This window comes from Mycteria americana, chromosome 7 (genome assembly GCF_035582795.1).
Source record: "Mycteria americana isolate JAX WOST 10 ecotype Jacksonville Zoo and Gardens chromosome 7, USCA_MyAme_1.0, whole genome shotgun sequence".
NCBI classification, from domain to species: Eukaryota; Metazoa; Chordata; class Aves; order Ciconiiformes; family Ciconiidae; genus Mycteria; species Mycteria americana.
This window is the reverse complement of record NC_134371.1, coordinates 53,719,537-53,745,588: the sequence shown is the minus strand read 5'-3', so window position 1 is coordinate 53,745,588 and position 26,052 is coordinate 53,719,537. Positions and strand designations below refer to the sequence as shown.

At 42.8% G+C, this 26,052-nt stretch overlaps 2 protein-coding genes across 6 annotated transcripts in view; one reads left to right on the top strand and one right to left on the bottom strand.

The window, feature by feature from the left end:
- Positions 1-3,169: 3,169 nt before the first annotated feature.
- MCOLN3 (mucolipin TRP cation channel 3) lies at positions 3,170-18,524 on the bottom strand. 2 transcript variants are annotated; one of them, XM_075508483.1, is made up of 14 exons: positions 18,337-18,524; positions 16,174-16,403; positions 14,233-14,400; positions 13,562-13,715; positions 12,995-13,079; positions 12,810-12,906; positions 12,102-12,201; positions 9,973-10,085; positions 9,743-9,892; positions 7,639-7,740; positions 7,405-7,527; positions 6,632-6,838; positions 6,132-6,261; positions 3,170-4,448 (listed from the first exon to the last, which is right to left on the bottom strand). In XM_075508483.1, the coding sequence occupies exons 2-14, from the start codon at positions 16,399-16,401 to the stop codon at positions 4,429-4,431; spliced, it is 1,677 nt and encodes a 558-aa protein (XP_075364598.1). In that variant the 5' UTR covers positions 16,402-16,403; positions 18,337-18,524; the 3' UTR covers positions 3,170-4,428. The 2 variants fall into 2 exon arrangements, with proteins under 2 accessions (XP_075364598.1, XP_075364599.1); XM_075508484.1 differs by lacking the exons at positions 3,170-4,448; positions 6,132-6,261 and having other exon boundaries at positions 6,675-6,838; positions 7,608-7,740.
- Positions 18,525-21,641: 3,117 nt separating this feature from the next.
- Positions 21,642-26,052, top strand: part of DNAI3 (dynein axonemal intermediate chain 3) — a 30,844-nt gene continuing 26,433 nt past the window's right edge. For 3 of the 4 annotated variants that reach the window (XM_075508481.1, XM_075508482.1, XM_075508478.1), the window contains exon 1: positions 21,642-21,751. The gene's annotated coding sequence lies outside the window, so the exon portion shown is untranslated. Of the gene's footprint in view, positions 22,074-26,052 lie in introns of all 4 variants that reach the window. The other variant, XM_075508479.1, reaches the window with a different exon arrangement.

Sequence of the window (26,052 nt, the reverse complement as noted above, 5' to 3'; positions counted from 1 at the left end):
CCCGCCGGCCGCGCCGCCTTTATGGGGGCCCGGGCGGAGGAGGGCGCCCCGCCGCCCACGTGCCCTGCGCCCGCCCGGCCGGGCCGGCGGCAGAGGGAGCTCCCGCGCCCCCGCCGCCTTCCGTCACAGCGAAGTCGCCGGCGCTCCGGCTCCGGGCAGGTGGAGTAAGGCTCGGTAGCTGCTGTTGTAGGCAAGGAGACAACATGCCGGGAAGAGCGCCAGGTTTGAGTAGCTGCTAGAGGCGGGCGTTCTGCAGCTGGAAAGGTACTTAGTTCCTCAGAGGATGTGGTTTAATGTGGTTACTCCAAACCAGCGTGTTCAACACAGAACGCAGACGTACAAGAGGCGTCATTGCAGCGACTGCGAGCTCTCTACCTGCCCACACAGCGGGGATGGGCAGTGAAGGACTCTGACATAATGCTCTCAGATGATGCTCCGTTGGGTCACAGTTTACGGGAGAAGAAGGAACAAAAGCCCAGACAAACATCTCTGTGCAGTTACTCAAAATTAGCTGCAAGAGCATCGTGTCAGCTCACGCATGAAAGCTTTCTTAAAGCGTCCTCTGAGGCAGCTGGTATTAGCTACTGCCTCAGGCTGGAAGATGCCCCCAGCAGATGCAATCGCAGGTTTGGTCTTTTACGGCAGCATCTGTTCCCCCCCCCCCCCCCCATCTGCCAGAGATTAATTATGCCTTTACACTTTTTTTTATTGGAAAGGTATGAGCATATCTGGATTTGATTTCTTCCTCCTTAGCATGCACACTGTTTACTTGAGAACATGCTCCTACCCAACATGGATACTGGTACTTAGAAACAAGTATGGCCCCCACCTCTCTCTTCCCCTCAGTGTAACTTTATGCTGTTAAGAGATCTGAGCTCTGCTGAAAACAAGAAGTTCTCGCTGCATAGGCATATGCAAAACATTGGCATTGAAATGAGCCTTGGTATGAAAACAGCTGTTACCCAAATTTAGCACCCTGCCACTTATTTTCATGAGGAATACATCAGTATTTTTCAGGCAACTCTTTCCTGAGCCCAGTGAGAATCAAAACAAAGGAACTCTCTTACCCCTCCACACCTTCTTGGGCAGCCCTGAAAGCCCTGTTTTACTTAGGATGGCATTTTTAAGCATAATGAGTTTATCTGATGCTTTTTCTGCTTCTTTGCTCTCCCCACCTGCATTTTACAGTTCTATTTGTGCCTGCTTGATTGTATCAGCATAAAGATACCGATGTCTCCAGGATGAAGCTTTACATGTGTTACTAGCAATGCTAATGTTGAGATCACTGATACTGTTGAAGTCATGAGGGTTTTTTTAGAATAAGATCATTGTCACATTTCTTGGCTCTGCGAGGCCATAACCAGCACATTGTATATTGACACAAAATAAGATTAAACAGCCCCACCACACACCCAACAGCAGCAGCCACAGAGCTCCTGGCTGAGCTGCACTTTATCTCAAATGCAGCCAGTAGGCTATAGAAAACACAGCATTGACTGGCTGCTTCTCAGGTGAGCCAAATACTGAGGCAGATGAAGATCCTGAACACCAAGGATCAAGCAGGTCAGAAATTGAACAATACATGGTCTTCTTAAAAAACGAAATATAGAGAGATATCAGATATGTAATAAAAGCAGCATTTCTTTTTCCAGTCAGAACTGGACATTTTGAGCAGGCGTAAGCCAGTAACTTGTCAGGGTACCGTTCTTCTTTCCCCCATGTAACAGCCTGCACCCATAGCCAGAAATATGCAATTGCTGCTCTGCTAACTTTATAAGCAGTTGTCCCTTCTCTTCCTCCCACCCCATCCTATCCTTTGCTTTACACATCCTTCTCCTAATTTAAGGTATCCCTTCCCTTCTGGCTTCATAGTGTGACCCTGCCCATTACTGTTTGAAGGCAAGTTGCCTTTCATCAACTCTTTCCTCCCCAAACCCACACAACTGCCAGCAATGCTAACTTAACAGCTGTTTAGTCCAGCAGAAGTAAGGGAGTGTGGTTTTCCAATGAATTTCTGTGTCTCAGTTGATTGACTTTTTAGCTGTAGCACAAGCACAGGTCATTACTTAAAGATTCTAACAGGGATTTCACTGCAAAACAAACTTCACATTGAAGTTTGCTCTTCAGGCAACAGAAACCAGTCTTCAGTGGAAGATTTCTCCTATTAGGAATTGAAAGAATCTGTATACGCTATCTTTTCCTGCTCTGGGGTCACCCATTGTAGCTTTCCATGCCTTATGCTCCTACTGCAGGATTCTATTAACATGATTTCATGATTAAAACTTTGTGAGCATTTGATATTTTATAGCTTTCTCAAATTTTGTTGGAATTTGTTGCCAATTTCATGTTAACAGTGATGAAGCATATACTCTGCCTCATTTCTAAATTAAATCAGACTACTGCTTGCCTTATAACTGTATTGGCAAACAAAGTATTCCATAGCTGTTTACAAAATGCACCTGCATTTTCAGCAAGTTATTAATTTTAACTTTCTCTTAACTCTGTATGAAAAAGCCTTGCTAAGAGGTCAGCCTTCTGCATTTCAGTGATCTTAAAGTGCTTGCCATCCTTGTCAGAATTCCTCACGCAAACTATGTTAGACAATAGTGATGTGCACATAATATATTGTGTGTTGTTGAAGATCCATAAGGAGTTCAATGTGTCAACAGAAAACATGGTCACTTAATATTTGCTTTTCGAGGCAAGATTGCCTTGAATCTCCTTGAAAAGCTTCAAAAGTCTTCAATCTGTTGGAAGACAAGGACCTCAATACAGGAAACTTTCAGATACTGTGAATAATCTGTTCTGCCTACACCTTGCATTTGGTTTGCCTTTGCTGAATTTGAACTTCATGTAATGTACAAGAGCATTTTTAGTGTAATGTTTAATACTTGATTATTTGTTTCTATGGCAAACTCTGAAAAGCTGTTAAACAGGATCAAACTGTTTTTGCAGTTTGCAAACTGCGGTTTTGCAGGTCCTCACCAGAGTCCACGGGAACTATCCTGACTACAGGAAATGCAAGTTCACACCCTTCACACACTGCTTCATGCCAGAAATAGCATATTGCTGTAAAAAAAAAAAAAGCTCCTGTATTAACCCGGCAACATACTTACTCTTAAGATGAATAATGACACACCCAATACTCACTGCAGATGGAAGTGTTTACTGTGGCGCATTTGCAATGTGTAAACATTCAGACAGAACATGTTTAGTGTCCTCCACCTTTGTGCACAGCATTATACATTGTCACACATACCTATGGGATTGTTGCTCACAAATGCAAGTTACCTAAAATATGCTTCCTTTTGGTTTTCTATTCTGCTCCCAGACTGAATAGACTATAGAAAATAAGGCATCCATTAAATGGTATCACAATCAACAAAGTATATAAACTAAGTTGTCAAAACTGAACTTTTATTAGATCTAATGTTTCAGACAGCTGCTGACAGTACCACGTTATTAGGTTGGTAGGAAACATCCAGTTTCTAAAGCGTGGAGAGATATGACTCTGAGAGACATATCTATTAAATACATATGTATTTAACTTAGTTTAGACTTCAGGATTACAGACTTGTGTACCAGAGGAAGATTTCAAATAAAAAAATAGATATTTTGAAAGTGCTTTTGTCTGACTTTTCCTTTAAAAACATAAGGTCAGTACACTGCGAAGCTGAAGACTGTAACTGATCCTACCCAGTGCTGGATATAGGAGAACACCTACATTTCTCCACTCAGCTCACCCCTCAAGCTTCAGTTCTGGCCTGGCATATCCCCAGCCTCACTGAGAATGGACTGCCACTTACATTAAGTGCTACTTATGTTTACAGAAATACTTAGTTTACGCTCTCAGCCATATTTGAATGGCTTGTGCATCAATTCACTGTAATGTCTCCAGAAGCAAGTTACACCAAATTTCATAGTTTTACTTTACTTTTACTATGAGTGTAGATAAACAAAAAATGCTGAGGGGTCTAGAGTGAGCTTCCATTCATTCAGTGCTGGGTCAGCCATAGCTAGATAATGCCTGCAGTACTGAGGGCTAGGTTGGTGTTCAAAGTTGCAGTTGTCCAGCACTATTTCTACTTACAGTTGAAAGTTACTGCATTTCTAGTCTACTCACAAAATCTAGCCAAGTCTCTGAATACAGATAGCTTTTTAATGCCCTTTGCATTCAAGCACAACTTAACTGAGGAAACAAACAGCACAAATCTAATAAAAAAACAGACCCCCAAAACCCCTGAACTAGCAGTGAGAGTGCCTAATCAGAAAGACTGTAAGTTTATCACAAGCTTCTGCCACAGGCTTACACTGTTTTTTGAGAAAAGCAAATTCAGGCTTTAGGTATAAGGTTTTCCAGCAGCTCCACTGTCCAGTTCTTGCAATGTGTGCTGCTTTAAAGCCTCCATGATACACTCCCACAATCCATTAAATATGTTCACTAGGACCTGTACAGGAGAGGGGGAAAAAAGTTGTCAGGTGCATGCATCAAAACAATAGTTTCATTGTACAAGGAGCCTTAAAAATGCATGTGAACTATTTAATTTCTAATTTGACATACACTGATAAGAAACTGCTATGAACCACCATGAAACATTTTGAACACGTGAAAGAATTAAGAGAAGCCTTGTGTGTCCTTTAAGACCATATGACTGTTTAAAGAGCAGAAGTCATAGAACTGATAACTCAACATCCCACTCGAGATACTTATTTCTTCCTACAGATCATGTGTTTCAAAGTAAAACCAGAAGGCCACAGTACTGAGCTAAAGGAGCAATGTCCAGTATTTGCAGGCAACTGCAAGGTCAGCCCCTGGTCTAGTTTCTAGAGAAAGAAACACACTTTCCAGTTTGTAACACTAACATGCATAGTATGAGGCACGCACCTGGATCAAGACATTTTGGACCAGGATAAAATCATTAAAGAGTAGGTAATCAGTTCAGGAAACAAGGCACTGAAACCAGGCACTTAAATGCCTACAGCTCTGTTTGAGTCCAGGGCACTGCTGGCTGCCCAGTGCTCCTGAAGTACAAGTTGCTTGAGAGTAACCAAGTTTTCCATGTTGAATGCTCTTCCAGAGTCCTGATCCCCGCCTCCAAGTCAGCGGGAGAAGTATTACATCCCCACCCTGTCCCACCTCATGTTGGGTTTCTTGCCTGGTTAAACTGAGACGTGTGTGCAGAAAAGGAAATATTAACATGTCAGTGCCCTTTACCCAGGAGTAAGATGCCCTGCTCTGCTTCATTCCACACTTTCATTTCAAGAAAGGCACTCAGTCAGAACAGTGGCTCTCCGCTCTGGACTGCCTGACTGCAGGCTCTGTTCTCTCCCTGCTTCAAAATATGCCCCCTTCTCCTCCCCCTCAGAAATATATTCTATCTGGCATATAACAATACAGCACACCAGAAAAGTCCAATACCAAGGAGCTGCAAATGCCTCTGATCTTTTTAGTCAAGCTGCAAATATTTTAAGGCTCCCCCACCAAGGGACCTGTCAGCAAGCAAGACTCAAGAGTTGCTGCCAGCCAGGTCAAATATAAACCACATAACCTGCAATCAGTATTCCTGAAGAAACAAAACTTCAAATAACTGAAGCATTAAGCTCTCCATAGTGGAAGTTAGGCAATCCTTTTCCAAGTGCTGTGATAATATCTTAAACTGCATGCTATCTTACAACCTTGGCAAGCTGATTTTCTCCCTAAGCTTCAGGCCTGCTACCATTTAAGTTAGGACAACTTACTGCACAAGGCGTCATTAAAAAGACGACACTGAATGAGTTCAGTAAGTCCTGACTATTGCCGTAAGTACAGAAAGTATTAATGGTTGCGCATTATACATACGGGGTTCCTCAGTTACTGTATATATTATCTAACTTGCTATACTATTTTTCATATGTTAAGTAATTCTTAATTTAAAAGTTCCCTCACCTCTCCTAAGGAGTTTGCTGGCTGCAGACATTTCACTGAAGTGCTCCATTCTAGAGCATTAGAAATAGTTTGGGATTTGGGTTTTTTTTTTTTCCTCTCCACTCCCCAAAATGTAAGTACTCTTCATAAACATTATACCAGGGACATTTTGTGGTGCGTTGCTTTTGAATATACATTAATGTATAATTTTAATGTAGGTACGTACCGTTACAACAACAGAAGAAAGATACAGAACTCTCCTCCTCTAACCTGTACCTGCCAGAGTTTGGTAAGTCTTTGCACTGTGATATAAACCTCTGAAGTTCTGTCTCTGGAAAGCCATCTTGCTGGTAGTGCTAAAAATCGATATTTAGTTAAACCTTTAGCAGAGCAAAACCACACAATAACCCAAATCCTCCCCAGACTACTGTTCAGACATTGCTTAAGCCTGAATTTAGAAGATTCAGAGAACTGAATATGAAATTACTGGGTTTTAGTAGATATTTAGCTTCCATTGGGGCAGGAAATCAGATAGGCTTGTAAGAAAACTGAAGTAGCGAAGGACTAAAAACCTCTTGTCACCACTCTGCACTCTCAAAAGTAGCCATTATATTTATTCTTTAAATTGGCGTTCCCTGCAAGTCAAAATATTGAGGGAGATGAGAGGCTTGGTAGCACCAATCTTGCATTTTTTATTCCAAACGAAGAGTAAGAGTTCATGCTTACCTTGACAGTTTCGTATGTATCTGTAATGAGTGCAATGAAGAGACTCAGCACCATATAGATGAACAGACTGATGAAGGAGTAGAGGTAGATCCTACTGAATAACCAAACCAAATAACTTTTCTGCTGCATTTTTGCAAAGGTGGCAAACATGTCATCTCCATTGATCAATGAAAAAAGACACTCGGAAACCGTGTTCAGAGAGCGAAACTAGAGAGGAGGGAAGAAGACAAGGATGTCCATCGCCGCTTTATTTGGCTCCAAAGACTGTACATAACATGAAGAAGATACACAGCTGTTGACTGGCTGCCTTGGATCTCTTTGTACGCCCAGGGTATGACAAGGCGCAAACAGTAAAACATTTGAGGAATGAGCAAAGTTTGTCACCTCCTGTACACATACACATTCAATTGATTCACCTGTATACTCCTGCTGGAGCAGGTAAGCCAATTTAACTTTTAAAAGGGATAACGATAAAGTCTCCAAAGCTTTAGTCTCACTGGTGTTCTGCAAGATGAAAATTATTTCTCAAAATACCAGCATGTGATTGGGAGTCACGGCAGCTTCCACTTCTGACTCACAGCTTTCATAACTCGAGGAAAGTCTGATTGAGTCATGGAAGTCAGACTCCTCAAACAGAGCAGCATCATGTTGAAGATGCGCTATTTTTATATTAAGGGAAGCCTTGACATGGAAACTTAGAAGACAACAGTAGTAATCTCTCATTTCTTTGGAATCCATTCTGTTGTTCAAGTTTTTCATGTTAAGTATATTACCTTCACATGGTATGGTCCCAGTACAATCCATCCACAGAAACAATAGCCCAGGTAGATCATAGCAGCACAACAGCAGAACCTCATTACGTTGGGTAATGCTGCTCGCAGTGTTAGGATGAGAAGCTGCACAAAGCAATGCCAACAGTTAGAATTCAACCAGGCATTTCTTCCAGTCCTCTTATAGCAACAAACAGAATAAATACCAACAGCACGAAGATCCCAGGAGATCCTTACATTATACTTCTGAAAGAAACCTAGGTAGCGAATGACTCCAAGCCACACAAGCATCGTGGATGTTCCTAGGAGTATGCTACAGACATCATAACTTGTCAGACTCTAAAAAAAGAAGGAAAAAAAAAAAAGAAAGCAAAAATCAAATATATAACAACTGACAGGTTCTAAATTGCAACGCTCATTACTACAAAGATCTGTTAAGAAATATCGTTTTCCTTGGCAATCTCTCCCATTAAAAATTAGTTTGGGGCAATATGCATTAGAGAGCCGAAGTCCCACCAAAGAGCAAGGGCACTTTCAAGTGTAACTCATTTCACATGCCTTTACATATGGCTGTTTGTAAAATAGATCCTGACAAGACAAGCTTCATTTGCAAGGCCAAGAGCAGAGCTGCACGGCAGGTGCAGAGACACCCCCTCGGTACCTGGCTCACTAAGACCCGCAGAGTGGCACTGCAAACATTTTTATGCTGCTTCCGGACCTACAGCAACCGCTTCTGGAATCTGCATCGACAGATTCCCCACAGCAGCCTGAGAATCTCTCCACTGCATCCCAATGGACAGCGTAAACGTGACTTCAGAACCACAGAGCCAAGAAGGTTCTTCCAGCACGTAGGCAAAGCAGTTTTTAAAAAATAGCATGACTTGTCAGCAGACCTCAGATAAATACTAAGAAGGATCTTGTTAGGTAGCCGGGAACTGTGAGGTGTAGAAAGTTATCAAGGAGAAGACTAATTAGCTTCTAATTAATTCTAACTGGAACTTCATTTATATTTTATTGGCACTTCACTGTTTTTTTCCACCTATACATACTGGCCTGTTTTCATCCAAGTTAGCATATACCCTGTTCCCTGAACTGCAGCTGTACTCTGAAATGGCTCATGACAGCTTACTTGAATACGAAGTTTTTACTATTTTCTGGTTTTATTCTCTAAGAGTTGGCTAATCTTTTATATTAGCATAATTCATTTACAGCTTGACAAAAACCAAATTTAGGCTACTTTAATGTGACCTTGTTATTCAGCCATTAACTTTCACACAGTAATATGGATCGAGATCTTGTTATTATGGTCTGCAAGGCTTGCAAAATGATGTGAAATGTACCTGTAGACAAGAGTTTTAGTAAAATACTCTCTTAAAAAAGAAACATATATAAATACATGTATTTATATATAAGATACCAGAATCCCAAATGCAAGATCTTACGCTAACCTTGTTCTCATCTTCACTTCTCCCAAAGCAGGATGAAGTTATCTCTTATCTTAGCCCACTTCCTCATAGCTTCTTTCTACTCCTAAGAACTGAGTTTATAGTTCCTAAGGTAAGATAGGGCAATTTGTACAGGGTGTTTATGATAGTCAAGCTGTCACCAGATGGATTTCAGAGCCATCCTTTCATCGTTACTGTCCAAAGTCTGTTGTGTTGCAATGTCACACTTCAAAGTCTGCTACAGATTTGGTGAAAAACAACATTATCTGAATATTAGAGTGCTTCAGGATAGCATATTGTAGTAATTTTTCTTCCCCAATTCTGGCTGCACATAATATGTTTTTAAAAGATTTTTTTTTTTCTAGATCAAGTTTATTTTAGAAATGGAAGGCCTAGAACCTGGCTGCGGCTGACTCTTAAGTACATGCTGGAAACCAGAAGCTGGGAAAGCAGCAAACTGATGTTTAAGGAGAGCGTCTCTGTGCTAGTTAAACACTTGTTAAATGGGGAACAGAAAGTTAAATGCTAAATTTTAAAAAAATCCATCAAATAAGCAAATATAAGTGGTCCTAAAGGGGGAAGAGAGGAAGTCAACAGTCTTAAACTTTCAGAGATCATTTTATAATCTCTGAAACTTTCAAAGTTCATTTTGTTCCTTGGAGTCACAAAGGAGCAAAGATAACTAGAACTATAATATCTAGTGATATTTGGAGTTTTTAAATCTCGCGACTGGAAACAACACATCTCAGTTATAATTCCACAGGAGAAGATAGAGTTTTAAAATTTCATGCCACTCAGAATCAAGTATAGCCAGCCTAAAGTCCTCCGAGAGATTTAAACCTAGCTGGGACAGAAACAATCAGTTTTGCTTCCACCTGACAGTGTACAAAGCTTACCTTGGCTTGTATCTCCATCTTTAGTGTTGATCCAACAATAGTTAAGACATCGCTAACCATAATCAGGATGTACCATCCATTGACAAATTCCATTTGATCACTGAAAGAGACTTCTTTCTTATAATAATATAGGAAAAAGCTTACAAATTCCTAGAGGAAAGGAGGAAAGAAAAAAGTTAATCAAACTTACACAAGACATGAAGACTTTCCAAGGAACGAGTTGTACCCACCCTTTGGAGCCGGATTCCTTTAACCACTGATCGTGTGCAAAGGATTAACGAGGCCAGACAAGTCAATATAACAAAAGCATCGAAGATCATCATGTAATGAGTGTTCTTCTGTACTGCAAGAACAAAATGTACGTGTTTATAATCAGATGCATTCCATCTTGTTGACCATCTTGAGTAGAAGTAAGAATCAAGTTTTGATGTTAACTATGTTTATACAACTGAATTAAGAAAAATCTTAGCATTTTTCCCACAAAAGTTTATCTGACGTATTTTCATGAGAGACACAAGTGCATCTGCACTACAGATACCACCTCACTTAATTTAGGAAGATTGATACCACATCAAAAATGTAACAGAGCATGTGTGCTTCTTACAGTCCTGCAGAATTAGAGGTGGGAGTTGTCCACTTTACAAGCACTGGAATGGCCTTTGGAGTGACAGAACTCATCAAAAAAAAGAAATCCCAGGAACTTTACAGTATGTATCTTCTCTTCCAGACCAGTATTTGACTATCAGATAGGTTTTCTGTCCTAGAGCAGTGCAGATAATTTGCACTGCTGCTCAGCTAGTCAAGACTAACATTGAGCTAGACATGAGTTCTCCATCTCTTATGTTACTAAAATTCACATTCTTGATCAACTAAGGTCAAATTTTGCACCAAATCTACTACTAGACCTCTTTTTCTTTTTTATACCTATCATACAGCTGAAACTAGATGAGACAGATAAGGATTAGATTTTTAATGCTAAAGAGTGAATGACTGAGAAAAAAATCGAAATAAATTAATGCTAAATTTGCAAGAAGATGCAGCAATTCTCCAAAATGGGACACTGAAGTTCTAGTTGACTTCACAAACGGCACTACTCAGAAAAATCCCACCTACTTCTTGCTTATACCAAAATCACTAACACATGTACTGTTGCCATTTAAGTTGGTTTTGCAGTGTAGTCCAGAACAGCAACAGCTTGTTATTGGCCAGTTGCAATCATTACCTTTGTATTTTTCCTTGGCTTTCAGAAAATAATACCGGGTACCCCAGGGGATGATTTTGAAAACTGTTACAGAGGCAATCTACATAGATATCAAATGTGGATTATTACAGAAGCCTGGTATCAAAACCTTCTTGTACTGCTGCACAGGCAATCTGTTAGAGGTAGTGTGCCATCTGGTGTGCATTTATAACATGGCAGCTAGCAAAGCTAGTGATAGAGAGTGTTTAGTGGAATATGCATTTGCGTAAGTGCTGTGTTTTGTACTCTGTGATGCATTTCATTAAATTCCCCAAAATTAATTCCAATCTGGATCTTTAAAAAATAAACTTTCTCTTTTTTCACTACCAGTTCTTCATTTCTAACATAGGCATAGCAAAGGGGAAAGTGGCAAAGTAGAAAAATGGACCCGATTTATCCTATTGCTTACTTCAGCAAAAAATTTAAAAATAAGTGGAATTTAGAGTCTTGGAAAGCTTCTGACTTTCAAAGAGATTATTTTCTCTAATCAAAAAAGATCTCAGACAATGTTTTGACCAGACCCAATAGCTGCCAACAAAGGGTGCTCTTGTGAGTAACTATTTAAGATATATTATTTAACTATTCTGTGCATCTTGGTTACACGCAAATACATGCCAAACCACATCTAAGCAGCAGTAAGAAGTGTTTCTAGCCATTCCACTCTAGCAAGCCGTAGCAACAGTGCTTCCTTATCTTTCCTGGTGCTAAGTCCTGAAGTAAGAGTGAATCAGTTTCAACTTTCCACCACTATCATGTGTCCTTCTGTTGCCTGGTGCTAGGAGAACAGTTCACAGCCCTACCCTAAGCAATGAGCAGCGTAAGTTCAGTAGCCAAAGCTAGAAGGATGCACAGTGAGGTGTGGGAAAATTTTGGTTTGACAGTATCAATGGTGCAAGGTTTGAGAACTGCTAAGGAAAGTAATGGTGTGGCTGGGTTCCCAGGATTTCAGATCAGCAGTTGAAGAACAACAATTCCTTAGAAAATCAGGATTTAGAGCGCTCCCACTAGGGAATGTATGTCAACAGTGCCTCATCTTTTAATAAAGAAAAAGGTTAACAAACATTGTGCTAATGTGGCAAAAGTTTAGCATGAAAATTTGAGCACATTTATGTCACTTACTTGATCCAGAAACATGCCAGTCTTTACATTCCCTGATCGCTATGTCGTTGTCTAGACTTATTTTAATTCTTCCACTATGTGCTTTATTATCAAACACTATCTGTATTAACAAAAAAAAAAAAAAAGTGCATGTCTTTCTAAAGTTAAACCATTATGTACGTAGAACACAGTATTGCTAAGCTTGCATAATGATTCAGAATAATTCTCCTAGGGGAGAAGTTACAAAACTTGTTTAAGCTTAAGGTAATTCCAGTTTATTCAAATAAGTGCTGTCAAAGTGAAAGAGAAATCTGGTGAACCATGTACTTGCCACAAATTGCTTGATCAACTAGATACTAGGTGAAATTCTTTTAAACTACAGCCTCATTCGTCTATGATCTGAAAACAACCTTTCCTAGAAGCATCTCTCTAAAGAGAAGAGGTTTATGCTTTCGTTATACTTCAGATGGATTAGAGCACAGAAGGCTGTAAGCCAAGCAAGTGCTTCAGGACCACATCACGAGCACTCAAAGCTTAACCTCCCACAGTCACAACTGGCGGTTATTTACAGGGTACACTAAACCATGGCAGAGTAATCCAGACAACACTAGGGACTGGTCAACGGTGCCCAACCCTCTTCAGAAAACATCTGCACTGACTGTACATGGTAAACCAGCAAGAACAATTTCTCGTTTTGAACAGAAAGACACGTGGCAGGCTTCCACGTACCGTCAGAGTGAAATCATAACAGTCAGGGAGCTCATGGTGACGAACGGTCTGGAGGTTGATTGCCTTCAGATTGAACATGAGCTGCACCGACACCAGTCTGCAACAGAGCTTTGTATTAGCTTTTCACAGGGAAAATGCATGAATACCCCAATACAGCAATACAGGAGGTGCTGATTCCTCCTCACCTGTGGAAATCCAGAGTGAAATTCAAATTGTGCTTTCCCACTGTTGTGTTGTCTAAAGGCGTCATTGGCTCAATGTACAAGCAGTCTGCAATGGATAAGTACTCACAACAGTATCTCATGGGTTATCACGCTCTTTAACGGTAATCTGCCTTTCCCATTCCTGAGGCTGGAAAGAGCTGTTGACTACACCAGGCAAGACAGCGCACTTAAGTGAGGAGTTGTTTGGGAAGTTAGCTGACAAATATATTGGCTTCCCTGAACCAGCCAAGTTATTCATCGTGAATTCATAGGGAAGGCTCCTGAAATTAGCCCGAAATACTTGTATTAGATGGCCATCAGTGCTAACAGCTCATCACTCGTTTTGTGGCAGTAGACATAAAGGACTGTTACCTTGGAGGTGAGGGCTAGAGGTTAGTTACACAGTAGTTTTCTTGCCAGTTTTGGCTGGTAGTAAGTTCAATATAGATCATTTGATAGGACTATACAATACTGGATGTTTCTAAGAATTCATCATAAATGTAGGGTGCCTCCTCCCAAAGACTTGATACAATAGATTAGGTTCATTACCAGTCACAATCTCTGGGTCTATATCAAAGGTGTCATTTCCAGGACAGATGGTTCCTCGCTTGTAGAACTGCTGACACACGGCCAGAGCTGTCTCTTCTGCTCCCCTCTTCTCATAAGCATGGTTTCCAACAGAAATGTTGGGCAGCTGTAAGTACTAAAATTCAGAACAAACAAACTGACTTAGATGGCACCAAAACTGTTAGTCTCTGAAAAAAAACCACCCCAGAAGTGTTTGGATCTGTGCCATAACCTATCTTTTTTATTTAAAAGGTCACCTAAAGAACTCGGAAACCTACACCACACTACAGCTGAGTCATCAAATACTTTAAGGTATTTGACAACAAGTTCAGGATTTGGATCTAAATACCTTTTTGCTTATTTTTTTTCTCTTTACAATCCTTACTAGAAAGCCTAATTTGTTATTTGCAAAGCACTCTCGCTCAAATCCAAGGCCTGCATGTAGTGCAGAATTAGTATATTGATTAGCTTTAAGGATGCTGCCACAAGTACAATGCTGTGGCAATGACAGAAAAGCCGAACAAGTCGGCATTCTAGTCTTTAGCAATTGGCACAGAAGTTCAGTTTCAGACACCATCAGGGAAGGCAGAAGAAGAAAAGGTACCCAGGTAAAGAGCATTATGTATTGTATACACTGCAGCAACAATCCTTACCTGGTTTATTGCAAAGAATATCTGGTCATAGACATCTGTTTGTGTGTATACAGCATAGGTATCATCCATTCTGTCCATGTATCCTTTCAAGAACAGATGTTTGAATGCAACAGTGTTCTCTTCTTTGAAGGCAACCACCATTTGATTGCTCAATCCAAAAACCACCAGCTGAAAAAGACATTTATATTCCCTGTTCAAAGACAAAGTTGGCTTCTGGATTAACATGCGAATCGTGTCCTGCAGCCACTCTTTCATCACGCTGGTAGACACGGCACTTACATGCAGGCTACTCCATTTCACATGTGGGCAAAAGAAAGTTTGACTTTAGGAAACAGTGGGTTTCAAGAATGTTCCTTTAAGATGTTTACCGGCATCTTGGCCAAGGACTCGCATTTTTACAAAGAAAAGGATACCATCTCAAATTCAAGCTACCCATATACTGTTACACATGCTTTGTTAGTTCAGCCTGACATTAATATGACTTGCCTTGGGGAATATCAGTGTACCTCAGCCAAAAAGGCAGGACAGGACTTACCAGACCCCAGTTCGAAGTCCCTACTCCAGTGCAGAAAAGGCAATTTGAGGACAACTCAGAAAAACAAACATCCCTCCCTCAGGTTTGCGTGAAAGGTGCTTTCAGAATAACTGATCAAAACTGTGCTTGTAACAGGATAACCTCTGAAGCTGTTAAAAAATATATTGCAATTGTTTGTGAAAAGTTAGCATAAAACCCTGCTAGCTACTATCCAGGCTGGAAAAGGTTTCTAGAAGGATGTGATGTACTGTTTGTGCGAGCTCGCAATTCTCTTTAGTGACTATTGTTTCAAATGTCGTGTCAGGAGTATTGTGAAGAAACTCATCAGAGATAAGTCTGAATCAGTAGTCTACAGATTAGTTTTATGGCCATGATGCAAACTGGATATGTAGGTTTTGATAAGGATAACTCAGTTACTGAGATACTAAAATGCTCTGTGGGCAAGCTCAGTGTGCTAGGCACACAGGAATACACCGGCAAATCAACAGTGCTAAGACTGAATTACCTACTGGCAGATTTTCTCTGAAAAGGCTAAATCAGCATTGGTTTCTTCCACCTAATCAAATTTTATTTTTAATTGCAAAATGGGACAGATGACAGTCAGAGGATGATGATGCATTTCAAACTAAAGCGGTAAGTAAGGGATACGAACATACTGCCAGATGTATAGCAAAAGAATTATTATTTCTGCAGTTTGTCCCATCATTCATGCAACCGTGAAAAACATTCTTCTTCATACTGGTATTGTTATAGCACTGACACCACCATAAATGTAAATCACATGGGGGCAACTCTGAAGGACCATCATCTGAGGTGTTAGAAAGATTTTCTGAAAGACCTTCTTCCTCCTTAAGCACAAACAGTTGCATTTTAGGCAGCAGATAAATGTGTTATATGAAATTTGTGGTGCGAGGCTGGGTGACGAGCAAAATTTCTGGTTTTTTCAATACAAGAGTTTGTATACTATATGCAAGGCATAAGCAAACATCATGAAAAAGCTACCAATTTCAGTTCTTATCACTGTGATATTGAAACACAGGTGACTGTTCCTTCCCTTGAACACAAACACGGTCAGACTGAAGAATGTATTGTGGAACAGATGTGTAAGGATGCCATCCTTTGGCAGGGGGGGGAAGGAAAGAAAAAAAAAAGTAAAGTAAAAGGTAGAGTCGAGCCCTTAAACGTGGTTCCTTTCATCTCTGCTCTTAGGAAAGATATCTTTCAGTCAATAGTTTTAGGAGAAAATTATGCCATCTGAGATCTAAGCTACATATACGCAACTAAGATAGTTTTGCAGTCTATCCTCTCCCTGTCTCTGCACCACACCAAGAACACCATTTGTCACCTGCAGTCCTTATTTGAATTCCCATAGACTAAGAAGAGCCCCTGCTTCCCTCATTACTCACCTGAATAGTAACCATTGCTATTTTGAGTAGCTGAATCCCGAGTTTCCAAGGTTTCCTGCCCCGGGCCCAGAATTTCTCACATGGGTTCATGAAGAAGAATTTTAACTTCCTTCTAAGCTGGTCTTCCAAAAGCCCCTCCTGCGATACTGACAGGTGTCGTTTGTAGCTGCAAAGATTTTCATCATCGTGAGCACTGCAGCTGCTCACAGCCACTTCAGGGTTTTCCATATCTGAAATGAAAAGCAGTCCATGTCAGTTGGAAGACATGCAAGCATGAATACAGTAGCATCAGATCAGTCTGCACTGACAACCTGGACTCCAAAGATGTTTATCTTCTGTGAAAGGCAGTTGCACATTACACTCAATTTAAGACCTTCCTCATAATACTGCACATGTTCTGCAGAACCCAAAGAAAAGTTTGGGCAAGCTCTTAAATTTGCAGATAGGCTGTCAGGACATTTATTTAATAGTGGAATTTCTGTCCCTTTGGAATTATGGAGTCACTTGCTGAAAACTTCTTCCTCTCTCACTTGCCAACTACATCATATATGCAAGACATCCTGACTCATTTCCCTCTATGTCCAGAAGAGTACCAAAAGCCTCTCATGAGCATTCACTCTTCTGGAAAACTTAACTAGTTCTGTAGCTAGTATTTTCCCCTCCTGTCAGCCTGCTGTCCGGTCCTTGAAAGAAACGGAATTTTCAAGACAAACAGCATTTTTCCTAGACATTAGTATTAGCATCGTTTGCTCTTGGAAATGGAAACCCAGCACGCCAAATTGCAATTCAGATAAATTACCTGAGCACATTAACTTGTCATTTAGCACGATTATATCTATTTCTTCAGCCATAAAAGACTGAATGCAAACCAATGGTGATCATGAGCCAGACAAAAAGACCAAAAGGTAATTGTATTCCAGCACCATGATAAGCTGAAGAGGCTGACATTTTAGATCAGTATGAGAAGATTAGAAGAGAACCTTATACACACAGTTTGAGACGTTACTCTCTATAGTATTCAACATATTTAGATGTTAATCCGTTACTAACTTCACTGACTCCCAAACATTTTATAAATGCTTCATAAAGTACTTAAGAGGTAGCCAGGAATATTTATTTCAGATACAAGATTGTTGACATTAAGAACAGAGGAGACAGCCTAGGTTGTGAATAAATTTAAAGATGTGCCATATTAGACAAGTTATTTGTAATTTGCATAAGAAAATTTGCTTATATAACTCAGACAAAAAAATCATCACCAAGAATAACTTTTAAAAATGCATAGATCACAGCCAGTCTCCTCAAGCAGCCATTGCACACAGCAGAACACAAGTCTGGTTTCAGGTACGATTCAAGACCTTCAATTTCACCGGCTGTCAGAGAGGACAAGAAAAGCTTTGAATCAGCAGTTTAACACTAAGAATAGGCCCATAAATAGGCTTAAAAAAAATTCAGCTCCTGTTTTATCAGGTCTCCATTGTCCTGCGGGATACAGTATGCCAGTTTCCACTCATCTTTCTTGCAGCTGATCAATCATTTCTAAGTTAAGCCCTGCTCTGATACTGCAATATTCCTGTCAGTGTATGTGCTTGATTTATAAAAAAGAAAAAAAAATCCTTCTTGACCTCACGCTATCGGCTGGAGAAGATGTTGCAGACAAACATAACACACAGGAGGTCTTTTCTCATTAACCTGCGCAGAGACAGCGCGGGCTCCAGGTCCGGGCTCCGCAGCCGAGGGCGTCACAGCGGGCAGCGCCCGAAGCGGGCCGGGCCGGGCCGGGCCGGGCCGCCCCCTCCCGCGGCAGAGCCGCTGCCCGCGGCAGCCTCTCCTCCCAGCCGTTGCGAACGGTTGACAAACACGCTTACGGCCAGTTAGGGCTTGCACCGCCTTTCAGGTGGCGCAGGGGACCGACGCGGGCCTCTGCTCCCCGCCGCAGGGCACCGGCGATTCCCCGGGAGCAGCCGCCGCCCCGCGAGCCGCCGCCGCCGGCCTCGCCAGCCCCGGCGGAGCGCGGCAGTCCCCTGCCCCTCCGGGGCTCGGCGGGGCCCGGCCGGGCGCTGGTTGACCGTGGCATCCCAAAGGCAAAAGCTGGAGGCCGGGGGCGCACCCCCCGCCCCCCCGGCACCGCTTCGTGCTTTTAACGGAAAGGCTTCAGCATACCTGCCGGCTGGGTCGCGGTGCTGCCGCGAAGGTCCTGCTGCTCCCTGGCCTCCTGCCCACGCAGGCAGCGGGGCCGGGGGCTGCTGGCGCCGCGGGGGCTGCCGCGGGACCGCGGCACCCGGAGCCCGCTGCCGGCGGCCACCCCGCCGCTCCCGCTCCCGCTCCCGCGCCCTCCCGGCCGGCGCGGCTCCGCAGGGGGCAGGGCTGGGGGGCCTCCGCTGGCCTCCGCCAGCCCGCCCCAGCCTCGGGTGCTGGGCTGGGCTCTGCTGGGCTGGGCTTTGCGGGGCTCTGGCTGTGCTGTGCTGGGCTCTGCTGTGCGGGGCTCTGGCTGTGCTGGGCTCTGGCTGTGCTGGGCTGTGCTGGGCTGTGCTGGGCTCTGGCTGCGCTGGGCTCTGCTGTGCAGGGCTGTACTGTGCTGGTCTGGGCTGTGCTGGGCTCTGGCTGTGCTGGGCTCTGCTGTGCAGGGCTGTACTGTGCTGGGCTGGGCTGTGCTGGGCTCTGGCTGTGCTGGGCTGGGCTGTGCTGGGCTCTGGCTGCACTGGGCTCTGGCTGCGCTGGGCTCTGGCTGGGCTGGGCTCTGCTGTGCGGGGCTCTGGCTGTGCTGTGCTGTGCACCCAGGCACACGCAGTGTCTGTCCCCTTCTGCTTCGCATCTCCCTCCTGCTGCACGTGACTGACAGCTCTCCCCACGTTATATACTTTCTATAGGATGGTAATGCCGTCTCCAGATTTATTAACTTAGGCTTCTGCCTTGGGAGAAAAAAAAGGTAATGCTTGTGGTATAATTATCTGTCTCCCATCTGTAATAAAATAAACCCTTTCTGGTCACAGAATTGTAGTTATGAAGGGCAGTGAACTAAGGGGAATGACTGACATGCTTAAGTCATTCCACTTATATGCAATTAAGCTATTAAAGCTATTAACTGGACTTCAAAGAAATGGTCTCCTGTCCTGGGTCTTGGCCAGTTTCACCACACGGCGGAAATTATCGCTTTGGTGTTGCTGCCTGATGGCACCACTTAGACACTCACAAGTGTCCTGCACCACTTAGACACTCACAAGTCTATGGGGCCTGATGAGATCCACCCGAGAGTACTGAAGGAACTGGCAGATGTGCTCACCAAGCCCCTTTCCATCATTTACCAGCAGTCCTGGCTAACTGGGGAGGTCCCTGCTGACTGGAGATTAGAAAATGTGACACCCACTTTCAAGAAGGACTAGAAGGAGAACCCAGGGAACTACAGGCCTGTCAGCCTGACCTCAGTGCCGGGGAAGCCGATGGAGCAGATCATCCTGATTGCCATCACACGGCATGTAGAGGATAACCAAGGGATCAAGCCCAGCCAGCATGGGTTTAGGAAAGGCAGGTCCCGCTTGACCAACCTGATCTCCTTCTACGACAAGGTGACCCGCCTAGTGGATGAGGGGAAGGCTGTGGATGTTGTCTATCTAGACTTCAGTAAAGCCTTTGACACGGTTTCCCACAGCATTCTCCTGGAGAAACTGGCTGCTCATGGCTTGGACGGGTGTACTCTTCGCTGGGTTAAGAACTGGCTGGATGGCCAGTCCCAAAGAGTGGTGGTGAATGGAGTTTACTGCGGTTGGCGGCCGGTCACAAGTGGTGTTCCCCAGGGTTCTGTGCTGGGGCCAGTTCTGTTTAATGTCTTTATCAATGATCTGGATGAAGGGATCGAGTGCACCCTCAGTAAGTTTGCAGAAGACACCAAGTTGTGTGGGAGTGTTGATCTGCTTGAGGGTAGGAAGGCTCTACAGAGGGACCTGGACAGGCTGGATCGATGGGCTGGGGCCAATTGTATGAGGTTCAACAAGGCCAAGTGTCGGGTCCTGCACTTGGGTCACAGCAACCCCATGCAACGCTACAGGCTTGGGGAAGAGTGGCTGGAAAGCTGCCTGGCAGAAAAGGACCTGGGGGTGCTGGTCGACAGCTGCCTGAATATGAGCCAGCAGTGTGCCCAGGTGGCCAAGAAAGCCAATGGCATCCTGGGTTGTATCAAAAATAGCGTGGCCAGCAGGACTAGGGAAGTGATCGTGCCCCTGTACTCAGCACTGGTGAGGCCGCACCTCAAATACTGTGTTCAGTTTTGGGCCCCTCGCTACAAGAGAGACATTGAGGTGCTGGAGCGTGTCCAGAGAAGGGCAACGAAGCTGGTGAAGGGTCTGGAGCAGAAGTCTGATGAGGAGCGGCTGAGGGAACTGGGGTTGTTCAGCCTGGAGAAAAGGAGGCTGAGGGGAGACCTTATCGCTCTCTACAACCACCTGAAAGGAGGCTGTAGCGAGGTGGGGGTTGGTCTCTTCTCCCAAGTAACAAGCCATAGGACGAGAGGAAATGGCCTCAAGTTGCACCAGGGGAGGTTTAGACTGGATATTAGGAAATTTTTCTTCATTGAGAGGGTTATCAAGCATTGGAACAGGCTGCCCAGGGAAGTGGTGGAGTCACGATCCCTGGAGGTATTTAAAAGACGTTTGGATGAGGTGCTTAGGGACATGGTGTAGTGGTGGTCTTGGTAGTGCTAGGTTAACGGTTGGACTTGATGATCTTAAAGGTCTTTTCCAACCTAAACGATTCTGTGATTCTGTGCCCTGGATAAAGCCCGGGTTATGAGAACTGCATCCAGTCACCAGCTGCCTAATTTGTGCTGCAAGTACCTGTGTGAGCATCGGTATAAAAAGAGAAGGTAAAATATAGACAAGGCAAAACCAAGCAGACTAGCAGGCATTTTAAGAGAGGGAACTTCCTGGCTGTATAGAGAGAAAAGGAAGACAGGAGGATCCCTTGGGCCTCCTGTGAGGAGGGTGGATGGCCCTTGGAGTGCCACCAAAGACCAGCATTGGGTGCTCCACAAACACAGAGGGAAAGATACTCCGGGGCTCCTGTGTTTTACATTGCAGCAAAGCAAACTAATTATTTTTATGCATCAAAAATATGAAAGATGTGGAATACAAATCTTTATATTACCAAATCGCATCGAATCGCCTAAACCTCCTTCCCAGCTGGAGACGCCCCCAGCACTGCTTGGCGAGGAGATGCAGGGTCGGGGGGACCGCTTGTCTGCAGAGGTAGCTGCCACTGGCTGCCGCCTACAGACCCCATCATGCTCTGCTCCCCACTTGCCCCAGGCGGCGGCAAGCCTCCCGCGCACAGCATGCTGGGACATGTAGTTTTTTTCCCCAACATCCGCGTTCCTGTGAGGAGCCCCCAATAGCCGCTTCCCCTCGCGGGGGCGGGTTTCAAAAGCAGAGCGCTGATTGCTTGTCGGAAACGTCAATCCTGGCCCGCCCCGTTGCCCTGACAACCGCGCGGCGCCAGGGCCGCGGCGCCACGCAGGTAGGGGCGGCCGGGCGGGAAGGGGACCCGGCAACGCGGGGAAGCGGCCCCGCTGCGCTAGTGGAAACGGGTGAGAAATGACAGGCTTGAGAGCACGGGCAGCAGCCGACGGGGAATACGCGTCGGGCCGGGCCGAGGCTGCGGCGCGGAGCCCGCGGCCTGCTCTGTGCGGCCGAGACCACCCCAGCCGCCCCTCACCGCGTCACCTGCCAGCGGGCTCCGCGCCTGCTTCTGCCCCCTGGCCTGCGGGAGGGGAAGGGCGCCCGGCGGGCCTCGAGGGCGGCTGTGCCGAGGGCTGGAGCGGGGCCGGTGAGCGGACCCGGGCGGCTTCAAACACTCCCCTCAACGGGGCGCGAAGCCTTCTCAGCCCCGCCAGCAGGACCCTGGGCAAGGTGTGCGAATGACCTGCAACTTCGTCCCCCTCGTCCCAGTCTCAGCACATGATTTCGTTCCAGCAACCTAGCTCTCACATTTCAAAGATGAGATAATTACTTTTCTTACCTTTGCTTAAAAAAAAATGGATAAAGTCTTACCTAGTGTAAATCTTTACAATACAACATTTCTGGTTCAAAAGTCATAACAAGGCAACATGTGCTACTGTTTGCTTCCTGACAGGATCATGTTATGACAACTTAAATATCATACTTTTTAACTATTGAAGTACCGACCAAATTGTTAATAAATTTTAATAACATAGACCAGCTGTACTGGCTCATACCAGAAGTTCTGCCTGGGCCAGTAAGGGCCTGGGCAAGATTATAATAAAGCCATAGTTCCACTCTTCACACCCTTTTTTCTTGGATTTATGGCTTTGTTTCTATAGCCAGAGGTATTATCATTATTTTTAGTAGCCCTCAATTTTTCATCTGTCAGTTTGCCCTGTTACTTTCTGAAATTGTGTGCTTTTGGCAGCTATCCTGTCCACAGCCAGTATGCTCCATAAATCAGCTACCTGTTGTGCAATGAAATACTTCTGTACTCCTTTTGTTTGTTTTCAGTCTGTCCCTTGGTAAGCTCATGTGATGCCAGCTAGATCTTGTATTACGAAAGATGTGAATAATCATCTCCTGGTCACTTTCTCCATGCTTCTCATGATTTTATTGACTTCTATCATATCCTCTTCAATCCAGGCTAAAAAGAATCCTAGTTTATTCCTAGTACAAAACATGTTCCATATCTTCAATCATCCGTGTTATACCTTTTCCAATTCTATTCTATTTCTCTTTGAATGAAAGAAAGGAGAGAAACAGAACACAGTATTATCCAATGTTTTAATGAAGTTTTCCATTTTGTTCTCTGTGCCTTTCTTATTAACTTTTAACCTAATTTTACACGTATTGTACTTATCATCCCAGAGCCTGTAACTACCTCGACTGGTTTCTATCAAATAACAAAATCTACACCTGGTTCAAGTAGGCCTAATTTAATGAAAAGTTGTATGTGCGAAATCAGGTACGTTCAAATGCTGCTATTCCTATGCTGAAATGATTTGGCAGTTGCCAAAACTTCAGCTTTACTCCCTACAACTTACACAATGAAGTTGTGTCCAAATATGCACAAGCATCATCAATAATACAAACTTTAGGTGTTTGTATTATTTGCTCTTTGTGTAGAGCAAAGTAGAATAAATTTAATTAAAGGGAACATTGTATATGAATTTCTTGAGAGATTATGTCATTCTCAAAATGGTATTTTTAACAAGTTCCTAAATGTTTACAGACAGAAATGTGATTTTTAGCTTGATAGTGACACAACAAAAAAAGCAAGTAGCACATGTTTCTGATAGTTTCCTTGAGTGCTTTTGTTAAATGGAAGTGCACTCTATTCTTCTGCCATTCCAAACTGTAGTAAATTACAGTGCTAAATTAGTAATGCACACAGGCTTGACCTTAAATCGTTCAATTAGGCAACTAATGAATCATTCTGTGTCCTCAATGCAGACAGCATCTTTTGTAGTACTGATAACTAATTAACTTTCCCCTTTTGCAGTACCTAGCAACTTCGTGGATTTGTTTTATAACTGTAAATGTTTCAGTACATTAAATGATTAGAGGAACACTCTGATCTTATTTTTTCTCTTGAGCCTAACGTTCAAAATATTGCAGCCATCTATAAATAAACTAGGCTACAAAATGTCAAACAAAGTTGTCAAATATTTACTTGGGCTTTACCAATTAAATAATGTAAAACTGTGTTCCAGGGAAAAATTGCTGAAAAATTAGACTGAACATATTTAATATAGTACGTTACCTACTTTTAAAAAATAAAATATATGGCAATGTTTATGACAATTGATTTTCAAGAGCTATTCTTTTTTGTAGGTTTTGCATTCTTAAATTTTTACAATTATGTTAATTTAAATGTTCTTTCCAACCTCTCTTCTCAATCGTAGAATCACGAATTTATATAAGCATTAATGGAAAGGCATAATACATTTGTACATTTCTGGACAAATGCAAAGTCCTTTCTAAATAAGCAGTATAGAAATATCCCTAAGAGGATAGGCACTAACAACAGATTAAAGAAATTATCTTTTTTTGTCATATTTTTCAGACAGTCCTCTAATACAGACACCAATTTTTTCATGGTTTTCTTGATAGGATTTGGTACTTTGGTAAAAACTTAGGCAGTGAAAAAAAAAACCTGAAGTAAGAGGTAACTTCTGAAAATACTAGCTTTTATCTTACACATTAAGAGCCATTAGGATTTTTGTTCCTTTATTTCTTTTTTTGGAAAAGGAGGAGTGCAAAAGATTGCTCTTCAGTACCTATTTTAAAGTTCTCAGTGCATGTTGGTTTCCTGCAGGGAGCACCTGGGGGTTAGTAGCATAATCCTGTGTAAAACAACAACTTTGCATACATACTTTGTAAATTGCTATGGGCTTGATTATGCTTCCTATGCTTCCAGATAAAAGTTCTGCCTTTGCTTTCTTTGGAGGCCTTACATGTTTCCTAACCACTGACAATCATATGCCCACAGGATGACAAATGGGCAGAGGCAATATGGTATTAGAGATATTGTAAAAGGAGAGAATTACTTTGTACTTTTCTATCAGCTTTCCAGTTGGCGAGGTTCTGTGCATCACAAATGGAACCATGAACAGTCCTATTGATTGCTGTATTCATTTGCAACCCTCAAACAGGGATACGTTTTGTATTAACATATGCATATACATACACTCTGTCACCGACACTGCTTTCACCAGCACTGCCCTTCTTTGTATGTACTTCTCTGTGTGTACCTCTACACCTGATTGATTCAATAAAGGAGGAGGAACTGCATTACTGGGAGACAATTTTCAAAAGTTTTAAGTGTTTTTATAGGTATAATATACTTGAAGTCAGTCAAAGGAAAAGGGATGTTTTTACTTGCAAGTTATTGTACTAAACATAGGCATGTGACTTATCTCAGCCCTCTCAGTGTTTCCTCTATTCATGTGACTTAGGGTTTAGGTTACTCAGAAGAAAGAACTCAAAATTCCCAAATTGGCTTTGTTTCAGTGTATAATTAGGAAATGCTGAAGTAAGACAATGTGACTGTAATATATATGAGATGGTTCATATTGTCCTTCAACTAATTTCTAAAACAGCTGGGCTCTCCTCCTATCCTGGAGGGCTGTCTCTTTTATCCAGAGGCATCAAGGTTGGTTTCAAATTAGAGTAGTCACAGAATCCATTTATAAAATGGGTCACAATTTTTTAATGTAAAATATACAAGGAGATGGATAAGAAATAGCTTTGCGCCTTTTTTTTTTAATACGGGAAAATTAGCCTCTTTGAACCATCTGAATTGACATGCACTCTAAGTTAGGTAGCCCTACGTGTTTCAGAACTATAAACTAAGCATATTGTTCAGTGTAGAGGCTCCTTTGAAAGATTATAACTGGGAAAATATATTGAATTTTAGACGTAAATATACTGTCAATGTTTGTAGTCCTGTATTTGACACAAAGACTGAGAATGAGGGCAAAAAACCCTCTCTCCTTACATTCATTATACATGACTTGTGGGTTTATTTAATCTTCCAAACACATTGTCCATCCCTTGCAAGAAAAAGTTGCAGAATTCAGAAACATTAATCTGCTTTGCATTGGTATTATTGCTTTTTGGAAAAAGGAGAAGACTAAATTGCTACAGTTCTTCAGATGGATTAATGAAGGGGGCTGTATTTGCCATAATGATCAAACAACAGAGAAACGCACTAACATGCCATGGATGCAGCTTGTCATCTGTGATCTGCAAGATCCAGTATGACAGAGAAAAGAGCCTGAGGATTTATGGAGTATATTTTTCTATTTTGATTGGAGTGAAAAAGAAAAATGCATAACTGTAGTAAAAGTGTCAGACTCTGCTCCCATTAAAGTCAACAGCA

Excerpts from the sequence above, each read along its gene's own strand:
- MCOLN3 (XM_075508483.1), bottom strand. The coding sequence starts at position 16,401 with ATGGAAAACCCTGAAGTGGCTGTGAGCAGCTGCAGTGCTCACGATGAT. Across the intron at positions 10,086-12,101 it reads CTGGCATGTTTCTGGATCAA|TACAGAAGAACACTCATTAC; the intron begins GTAAGTGACATA and ends TTGTTCTTGCAG. Across the intron at positions 4,449-6,131 it reads TTTCTTCTGTTGTTGTAACG|GTCCTAGTGAACATATTTAA; the intron begins GTACGTACCTAC and ends TCTCCTGTACAG.